Source organism: Limulus polyphemus, unplaced genomic scaffold, assembly GCF_000517525.1.
Source record: "Limulus polyphemus unplaced genomic scaffold, Limulus_polyphemus-2.1.2 Scaffold2536, whole genome shotgun sequence".
Classification (NCBI taxonomy): Eukaryota; Metazoa; Arthropoda; class Merostomata; order Xiphosura; family Limulidae; genus Limulus; species Limulus polyphemus.
The window spans coordinates 55,743-66,738 of NW_013668146.1; the positions used below are offsets into that span (position 1 = coordinate 55,743).

Consider the following 10,996-nt stretch of genomic DNA (forward strand, 5'->3'; position numbering starts at 1 on the left):
ATGCAGCTCAATAATCTTGACTCTGCAGCTAGGAAGGTTCCAACTCTCCAGTAAGTATCTCTCTCTCTCTAGATCAGCTTTTGAATAAAATGTGTTTTCTATTAGAAGTGTTATAAATGTTAATGGTTAAAGTAACGATTAAAGAGTTTAACTATTAAGTATTATGTCAAGTGTAATAAAAGAGTAATAAAAGATATTATAAGTAGTATTGCTGGTCTGAGACTCGTATTCTTTACTCTAACTGTAAACTCCTGGAATTAGCGACTTGTGGCTCCACTCGTCACGACAAATCCTCCAACAAATAAATAAGGTGTACAGGTTGGTTTTAATTGAAACTCCAACAATTAAGCTCACCTGAGCGCTAACCTGTTACAGTTGCTCGAGTAAATGACAGCACTGCAAGGTGTATTTTGTGTGACATAAAGGTGGATTTGTCTAGTATGTGCAATGGAGCATTATATAGCCACACTAAGAACAGCAAACTTTACTCTCATTTGCAAAGGTGTAGAGTAAAGGTATAACTCAACACATGGAGTTAGCAAAGTTTCTGAGTAATAGTGTGTTGTTGATGGTCGATTTAAGGGCCAAGTTGACAACAAAGAGCAGGCAAAGGAGTCATGGCAGCAAAAGGTCTCTCCACACCTGGTGCTTTAACTGAGAGAAAAAGGTGTGACAAAGCTAGAGGCCTTGGTGCACTGACAAATCAGACATTAGAAGCTGAGATTCTCTGGTGTTTGAAACATAATCAGTCAAATTGGTCATACAAGTTACCACAGTCTGCAGGTAGTTCTACACTATTTGTATGATAGGTACATTTTTCATTCACATTCAGAATGTACTTTAAACATGTGATATGTATAAGATTAACTCAGTAATGACAATAAAACAGGCCTGCGATTGTTTTATTGTCTTGAAATTTTTACATGTTCTACAGTAATTTATGTACACTGAAAATCGAAAATGATATCCATTTTTCTCTATCATGTACCGATTTTTCACAAAACGTCATATGTTCTTTTACATAAGTGAATCATTTCTATTGAAATCAGGTCACATTTTGTTATACTTAAAATGTTGACAACCACTGGCTATGGATTTCTCCAGACCAATCATGACGTGAGTCTTATCGATCCTTCTTGAACCCATGAGAAACAAACTAATAGTAGATAAATAGTTAACAGTCATTTCTGGATTTGGTGAGAGATGTGGGCCTTCCAAAGGATTCTTCAGAGATTTTGGTGTCCAGACTTCGGGCTAAATACTTACTTTTTACATCATTTTACTGGTACAGAAATCAAGAGAAAGAGTTTATACCATACTTTTGCAAGAAGGTTTACTAGTTTATTGCAACAGTATTAATGAATTAATAACAATGCTAGGAGCTGCAGTCTGTGAACCAAGTGAGTGGCGATTGTTCATTGATTACTCCAAAAGAAGTCTAAAATGTGTTCTTCTTTACAATGGTAACATATATGCATCTTCGATGACGAGGAACCCACTTTGAGACTAATAATGGCTGGAGACGGCTTGAATGGGTAATGAAGAAAAACTTTAATACACGAGCAAATGTACAACGTTTCGACAAGGTTTTGTACAAGGAGTACAAAGGAGTACTTTTATATATTTCTCTTTGTACTGTGATGTAGCATGGTACAGTAATACAGTATTCCATTCTGGTTCATAGAAAATAGTTTCATGTTTGTGTTTTATTATTAAGAATTAAATTTCAATAGAAATCTTTATTTTATGTTAATTTTTGGGGGTCCAATTAAAATTAAGGAGGCATCCTTGATATGAAAAAATGTAGGTATAGAACCTGTAGGTAGATTTGATAATATTGACCTATATAGTACAGGCCAAAAGTTTGTAAGTAGAAATACAAAGATATGGTCAAATTGCTACATGTTTCAAGACTTATCTATTTTTTTATTTATTTTTGCCTTTTAATGCTGAAATGATTTTGATTTTAACTGTAATCACAAGATAAAGATCTTACTCAGTTTTAACTGTAACAATAATTTTATGCAATTAATACATTACTCAGTATCCTTATTTTTTACTTTTAATATAAATTAAAGTAGTATCTTATGTTTTTTAGGGGAAATCTTCCAAAAAAATGCTTCCAGACTGTGAAATGGGTAGCTAATTCCAATGTGGAGAAAAACAACTACTCACTTGACCATTTGTGGCATTGCACCACACTTCAAGGCACTGCTGTCTGAGAAAATAACTGATCAAGACTCAGCATATATTCTACTGTTTGGTGAAAGCTTGAACTTTACACACAAATTAAATGACTGGATATAAACCTAAGAATCTGGGATAATGACACTATAGTTGTATGCTGCTACATTTCAAAACTTATGGGATATGCTATAGCAGAGGACATAGTAGAGGCTTTCCAGAAGTCAATTGTAGGGCTTGGCTGGAAATCTTCACTTCAGCTTTTGATAGATGACTCCAGTGTTAATTAAAACTTCCACAGTCTGATTCAAATATTAATTCAGAACTACTAAACTTAGAAAGTTGTGGATTGCACATTTTACATGCAGCATTCAAGAAAGGAGCAGATTCTGTATATTAGAAGGTGGACCAATTTTTAAGTAGTGCTTATTGTCTACTCAAAGACTCCTGCTTGTTGTGAAAGTGCAACCAGACACTTATGCCATTCAAGTTTTGAAAAACAGGATAGGTAGCAGAGAGGGTGATTAAAATAATTACAAACTTAAAGAAGCAGTGGAGTCTAGGAAAATCCTCAACTGTTATATGGAGCCATACAGTACTGTCAAGGAAGGGTGCAAAGAACCATTAATGCCTGCCAAACTTGTATTTCACCTCTTACTTGCAAAAGATGGAACCCCCTTTTTGAATGTATACTAGACAGAAAAATCAATGCCCCCATTCCTTGCAAGTGATCTTTTTAATGTGATTAAATCTCATGCTGAGGTTAATTCAGGGAGATATGATTGCTGAAGCTCATTCTGTTTCAAAACTGATGACCATTGATGTTACTTACAAAAAGTCCAATGTCATCTAAACAAAAGAGATGCTGGGTTTACAGCAGAGAAGATACTGAAAGAACTGGTAGCAAAGAAGAAAATCAGTAAAAAATAAAAGCCTGAATTTAAAATGAAGAGTAAAAATTGCTCATTGTCACTAGTGCTGAAGTTGCAGGATAAGTCCTCCTACCTTAAACATTGATGTTTGGATTCACATGAAATGACCAAAGATCAATAATCTAGTGTGAAAAAGGTCCTGCACAGGTAGAATGAGGACAACTGTGGTGATGTTCTAAAACAGTATAAGCTGTATATCAATGACACTGGGACCAGTAGAAAAGCATAACTTGCAAATTTTGACTTTGCAAAATGTAGGATGGCTACTGTTTTCTTATATGAAACATTGACAGACTGTGGAAAGTTGTGTAGATCCTCATTGGAGAGGGAAATTTCAGTGGATCATCAAAATGAAGTTGAGCATTTTCAGGAGAAAAACTAGATAGCCCATTCATCAAAACAAAGCAGAATGTGACTGTAGCTGGTGCAAGACAAAAAAAATACCATACTTATCTGGATGAGCAAAAGAAGCGTAAAGAAAATGAAACCAAAACACTGAAAACAAATGCTCATAGATGAAATAAAGAAAAAGAAACAATGCATTGAGACAGATGTATAAGGTCTGTAGAAATTACCTGGTGAATTTGCTTTGAAGACTGAAAGCACAAGAGAGCTGACCTTGATTGAAAATCAAGTAGTTTGCACTGGATCCACAAAGGAGAAAGTTCTAGAATCTGGCACATGTACAAAAATAATTGGATGAAAAGCTCAAATAATTTAAAAACATGTAAAAAGTAATTCAGATACAATATGTGAAAAGCATTTATGTATTAGAACTTGTGTTTGCATTATTACTATTAAATGCGTTTTAATATTCAGAAAAATTTCTTGATATGGTCTTAAGACAGTCAGTAAAAGGATTATATTTGTGAAAATAAACCAATTTGTGTGTTGTAAAAGTAGTACATTCATTTACTCAATATACCTCACAACATCATTTCACATTTTTTTAACACAAATGTTTTTATTTTCCAAGAAACAAAAAAATGAAAGAAGAAATATTACATATTTCTTACTCCACCTCCTAAACCCACATTGTTTTAACTCCGTAACAACAATGTGCTGCACTTTACCAAACATTACGTAACTCTTGTTATATTTCTTTACAAAAATAAAATGAGGAGATAAAATTGTTTAAAACTTGACAAGAACTTTCATAAAAGTATGTAGTTTGAGAAAAATAAAATATTTAATTTTGGTTTTTTCTACTATTTATAATAAAAATTTGTTTTTTAATGTAGTTATTTGCACTCAGACTCTAAATAGTTCACCTGCAAGGTAATTTTCACTTGAAAAAACCTCTAGAACCTCCTAAATGATTATCAAAAATTTTCTTAAGGTAAATGTTTATATTTTCTATAGTATACCACTAACTCTAGCTTATTATAATCAATGTACGGTGCAATGAAATGCTTAAAATTAAGAAAAGACATATATAGATACCTTTAAACTCATCATTGAATAATCTTAAAATATCTTCTTTGGGTCATATGCATAATTTCATGTCTTTACCTTTTCACCTATAGTTTATTTTTAATGTTTTACTTTCCTTTCCTGTTTTTTATCTTAGATTATTTATGTTGACACACATCAACATGTGCTTGCAGGCAATATAATGTTAACATTGACAGAAACTGTTTTAGCCTCATGCAAAATCTTTGCTCTTGCTAACTTTATGAAAGCTGGTTGAGAAAAGTATAGAATAAGTTTTAAAAATCATTAATCCTTTCAAATATGAATTTTAATACATAATTAACTAAAATATAACAGTAAAACTGAAATGCAATTTAACTGTCTATCAAACTAATATGTATAAGGCGAGAAAAAGTAGCCAAGTACTAGGAACCCTGCACTCAACAATGGACTAAGATTTATTTTGCATCGTTTGTAAATGAATATATACATCTACATTTACTGTTAATTTAGAGACATACCAACAAGAAATCTGCTCTTTCTATTGATTATAAACATGCCATTCAACTTAAAACTGTCACTTAGCAACACAGCTTCTACTTTGCAAGTGGGCATGGCTTAGCTTGAAGTGATAAAACTTTTACAATCATTATCTTGGGGACTAGTTCTTGGAATGTTCTCATATTACTTGTAAACAACTTGTATACACTGTACATTGAATGTCTTGGAAAGAATGTCTACATTTACACGTAAAGTTTTTTCTATACCAGCTCTAAAAGTTGAGAATGGTAATTGCGAGCATATAATGTGACCTCAAAAGTCAAGTTGTAAATAGTATTTTAGAAGTTTATTTTGATATAAAGGAATAAAAACTTAGATAACATAAAACTTTGAATTATAATGTACTTGATAATAATAATTTCATTACAATACATGGACATTGAAGTAACTTAATTGAATTTTGGATGTATCTCAGTAATATGCACAGAAAGGGTTTTAAACATAGTGTCATAGTTATAGGGTTAAGACAGGATGAGTATTATGGACTGATCCAGAATTTGCTGATTCTGAATAGTTGGCTAGGCATAATCCTACTGACATCTAAAAAGTGATTTCAGTTTCCTGCAGTGATTATACAGGGTTCCTTCAAATCCTTAAAGGTCTTATATAAGTTTAGCATTTTTAAGCCCTTGAAAAGTCTGAAATTTATTACTGAAGGACTTAAAACAGTCTTAAATCAATGACAGATTAAAAAATTCAGAATTGACACAAGTCTATTAATTGCAATCACTTTAACTTTGTGATGGGAAACAATGTACAGCTGCCCCTGGGTGCTTTTGTTTATTGTCTCAGGTTTCTCCAATTGTGGCCTGACTTCTCTAAAGTGAATGTAATCTGCATTTGAACAACATGTATTGTGAATGTTTAACAACTTGGGTAGTAACCGGATCATGTTCAAAACACTCAGTTTTTGGTAGTTGAGCACAGAGAAAGCATTATGGCAGAATTTAGTATTTGCATGTGTTTCACTTCATTTGTTGAAAGTGTAGTTTTACACCACATTAGTAAATGTAAAAACTGATGCAGTATACTTAAAATTCACAGTATTTTATCCTCACAAAAGGGTATGATTGCATACAAAGTCCAAATTTACACTGCAACCTGAAAATATAATAATCTAGCTACTAATCAACTTTAACTGAATGATTTGGAATTTGCCAAATTCCACAAAACAATTAAAAACAGTTTACCTGTTTTGATATGTGGTTGTCCACATTAAAACTAGTAGGAGTAATATTTGTGCACAAATTTTGGGTTAGTTATTGAAATGTGCATCTACGAAGTCTGGTTCAGTTAAGTCTGTTGACTAAAATGGTAATATATAATATAATGTCAAGGCATTTGGAAGTCGCATAGATTTGTTTCCTTCTCAGAATTACTGCATTTATGTAAAAAAATCTCCTTTCATGACATTTTGAAAAAAAAACTTGCCAAAGAATGATGTGATGTGGTCTACATTTAGTGTTCTTCCACATGAGAAAATAATCACTTTTGAATACAAAGTCACTCAATTTTATAGGTGTGGCTGGATTATGTGCTACAGCAAGTGTCTTTCTAGTTTTGTTCTTTGCATTGGTGAACTTGCACAGATCATTAACCTGTCTGGTCTGGCAACATGCTAAAGCCTGGTTCTCATTTTTGGTAAATGGTGATGAATTGGTAATCCTTTGCAAGTGTGGCTGCAGAGACATTTGTCTCTGATAATTAGAACATTGATATATATATATATCATCATTGATCATTAGCGATATTCACCAGTTGTCCCCAGTCATTGGCAATCACAATGTAACTAGATAGAAAATCTTTAAATTAAAATAAAGCCCTGACCATTATAAATAGAATTTTGAAATGTGTACATTGTTCCTAATGAATTGCTGATTGCTTACAACAAATTAGAACTAGGCCTAAGGGTTAAGACTCATTGTCAGGTGTGCACATAACTATCACTCTTTTGAAAGAGAAAAGTTACTTACTAAGATGCATATAAGCTAATGGTGGCCAATTATTACTGCCCTTTTAAGAGTTTTTGTTTTGTTTTTTCTGTGTGTGTGTGTGGCCAAACTCTGTGTTTTGGTAGCACTAGCTACAATCTTCATGGGGAAATTTAAAACTGCAACAGGCATTCAATAGTGCAGCAATTGATAGACAACATCAGCCTTGTCCTAGGACCATCCATTTCAAAGAGAACGATATAGAGGCAGCTGCAAGAAATTACTTTTAGTACATGTAATAGTTTTAACCACTAACAAAAAATTGCATTTACTGTGATGCTTTGAAATATTGACCAATGAAACTGTGTTATGTAATCAAATGAATCTTGATATGTGCTATTCTGTATAGACATGAGCTTTGAAACCTTCATATGTTTCCAATTTGCAAACTGCTGGAGGTGAAGTATTGTTGTGAGTTGCATTTTCATAACACAGAGTGTACCTCTTAGTCTCTGTGAATAGTTGCATTACATCTCACCCATATCTGAGATCTTTGGATTAAGTGCATTCTTTTTTGCTCCATTTGTATCATCAAAGTGATGGGTATCTGATGACAATGCCACCATTCGCTGTACTGATATTATTCATGATTAGTTTGAATATCATATGGAAGAGTTCCATTATCTGCTTTGGTAGCCATAATTCCCCACACCTCAACCCAAGTAAGAATCTGTTTTCCTTTACCTTCAACATTGTAGGATATGGAGACAGTATTGTTTGAGAAATGTGTGAAAGTCAAACAGTGTATATAATACTCAGGATTCAGACTTTCATTAGAATGTAATCCAATGTACTATTGAACATGGTTTTTAATTTTTGACAAGTTGTTACATCTGATATCATGTTTTTACATAGAATAGCTTGAATCCTTGTGAACCAAATAAAATCTTAAATTTAACTAAAAGTTAACGTATAGTCACCCATTCACACAGATTTGATTAAATATTATAAATATATATTATAGAAAAGCACTTAATGTACATTATTAACAACGTTGTGCTTGAATTTTCAGAACAATATGATACTTTTGTGAAATTTACCTATGACCAAATACAAAGGAGATATGAAACTGAAACACCTAGCTGTAAGTACTGGTTTCTATTTTTTCATTATTTTTAACTTGCCTGATGTGGTCTAGAGACATAAAAATAATACTAGTTATCTGACAGAGTACTTAGTTTTTATTTCATTATTATAAAAAATCAACTTACCAGTAAATGGGTATCTGTAAACTCTAGTTACTAATCTGATTCTTTATGGCAGTCATTCTGAAAGCTAATATTAAAGATATTGCATGTGTAGAATAGTTATTACTCATGCTATAGTGCTTTAGCTTAGATACTAGAATTATTAAAGAATACTTTTGTATATGCAGATGACTGAAGTAACATTTTAGGGTAGCAAAATAGTTTGATTATGTTAAAACCTTTAAAAGTATATCCGTATTGATTACAAATATGTAATTAATAATTTTTGAATATAATAAAATTGTATCAACTAGGATGTCCAGAAACTACTTTTACAATTTGACAATATTTTAATTTTACAAATTTGTTAATGTATGCTTTTTCTTGGCTTTCACTCTTTCATTGAATAGTGCTATAAATTTTTATGTATGTGTAATATTGTTAGTTAGTTTCAAATTTTCACAATAGAAATACTCTGCATGGGAATACATTTTTTGGAGGATTTTTATTAGTGAATGAATAATGCATATGTTTGCTTTCATATTATACCTTTATTGAATAATTGATGCTACTCTTTCAAGACTAGCCACATTCCATTAGTAGGTTTATTTACATCCAAGTTAATAGCACATCTCAAAAATTTCCTGAAGGTAAATTTTTTATATATACATATTTCTTAATACATTTATGTATGTGTAATTTATAAGAAATTGTTTAACTTTTCTCTTCTGTTTGTTTTTCCAGACTTGTCATAAGCTCTTGCTTACTGTATCATTATTAGATCAAGAGATGGACCCTGTTTTCTGTCCACCAGCATTGTGGGTGAAGCTTTGACCACATAGTATCAACTACACTAGTATACCAAGAAAGTGTGGGTCCAGCATAAAATGTGTACTTTTGCAGGGGGGATGAGTAATATATTGGATATGATGATACTTATTATGAACTCCAAACTGAACAAAGTCAAATGATTTGATTTTCATTTATTTTGCTAGTGTGGCTGAAGAGGCATATCAATATTTTAAAATGGTCCCTGGTCTGGAAACAATAACATCCAATAAGGATGTTTCCTTTCTCTACTTTAGATAAGTGTTGTTGCAGTAACTATAAGTTATCATGTACATGGTTATATGTGTGCAGACAGAAATATGTCTGTTAGGATTTTGACATTTATATATGTTTGTGTGCATGCTTATACACTTCCTGTTACTCAGCAGCATTAAAAAATGAAAATCTGTATTGGAGGTTAAACATAATGCAGAACAGGAGATCATCTGATTTTTTTTCAATTCAGAGTTTGTTATCATGTGTTGGTAGACTCTGAGGTCAAGACTAGGTATTTATATGAGACATTAATTCACAGGTACAGTATGTGGAACGTATTAAACATGTTCTGAAGCAAGAGGATTGAACCTCATATACAAAATAGCAGCTTTCCACAGGTTTAGTTATAGTTGTAGTCAAAATGTTAAGCTCTGCAGTAGTTTTGTAGACTAAGAATGAATTAGCAAGAATTGCACTCATGATGCATTGTTAAAATGTGACTTAAAATCCATCAAACATTAGAGAAACAGAACTGTATAAAGAAACATTGTTTCTTACTCTATAGTATAAAGTTTCCAACACTACTTGGTGCCATATAGGCTTCACATTCACCAGTGTTTTATAGTTAAGTTTTAGTATGGAGGAAAGTGTTTTAGTGTTTTAAAGGAAACTGGAAGGATTTTTACAAGAAGTTGAAGAATTACTGTACACTTTTTGGCAGAATATAACTTTCAGTGAACCTCAGTTTCATATGGAAGTTTATGTAGTGCTTTCCACAACTTTGTATTAAAAATATAAGCATAATAAAGCTTTTGTTAGAATTAAATATTAAAATTTTTGTTCTTTTTGAGAATAGACATTCACTATCAAAAGCTTTATGAATGTTTTTTTGTGAATATCTTTACATTAATTTTAAAAAAGCATTCATATACACAATAATTTACTAAAAGCTCAGTTAAGCCTTTCCAGACGGGTCATGGGTGAAAGGCCATGTCATTGCATTTGTTGACACACATTCAAAATTTTATTGAACTACTATTTCATGAATTTACGTCAGTAAGTTTGGTATCAAACTGTAGATTATAATTCAAATTTTAGAACTATACATTATTCAATTTGTTAATTTAAAAGTAAATATTAAAAAAACACATATAAACATTGGTTTTTGCGTGTCACGTGGTATGTTGAATGCAGCATTGGTTCAAATTAGATGTTTGTGAAGTCAAAATACTAAGTCTTTAGTTTCATACAAATAAGAAGGTTTTATCTTTTCTATTTGCTAAGATATTGCTCATGTATTAAATCAAACACAGTTTCCATTTTTGGAAATGCTCCCTTGTATACACTTACTTCTATATATGACATGTATAACCAATCAGAAGCTCAGAATGTCCCCCTAGTGGCTTTCTCATCCATTTTAATGACTTTGGACACAATCTCTTTCTTTCGAACCAAGATTTCAAAGAGGTAGGTTGTGTCTGCTCAAAATATATTTTTTAAACTGAAATACAGCTTAGTTACTAAGCTTCATAAATTATAGTGGAATTCTATAGTATTAATATAGTAATTTATGATTTTTGGGAAATTTAACTGTATACATAAAACCTAAAATTAATTATTTTGTTTCATATCCTCCACGTGCAAAAAGTTTAAAAGGCTTAGCAACATACATCAAGCAGCAACC

General features: G+C 31.9%; 1 protein-coding gene across 3 annotated transcripts in view; it reads left to right on the forward strand.

The window, feature by feature from the left end:
• LOC106467231 (akirin-2-like) overlaps positions 1–10,996 on the forward strand; it is a 69,921-nt gene that overhangs the window by 55,736 nt on the left and 3,189 nt on the right. Inside the window, exons 3-4 of one of the 3 annotated variants that reach the window (XM_013927559.2) lie at positions 8,094–8,165; positions 9,013–10,146. The exons of the other annotated variants lie outside the window; for them this stretch is intronic. Coding sequence (XP_013783013.1) covers positions 8,094–8,165; positions 9,013–9,023 — 83 coding nt within the window. The 3' untranslated portion in view covers positions 9,024–10,146. Of the gene's footprint in view, positions 1–8,093; positions 8,166–9,012; positions 10,147–10,996 lie in introns of those variants that run through there. 3 annotated transcript variants of the gene reach the window in all.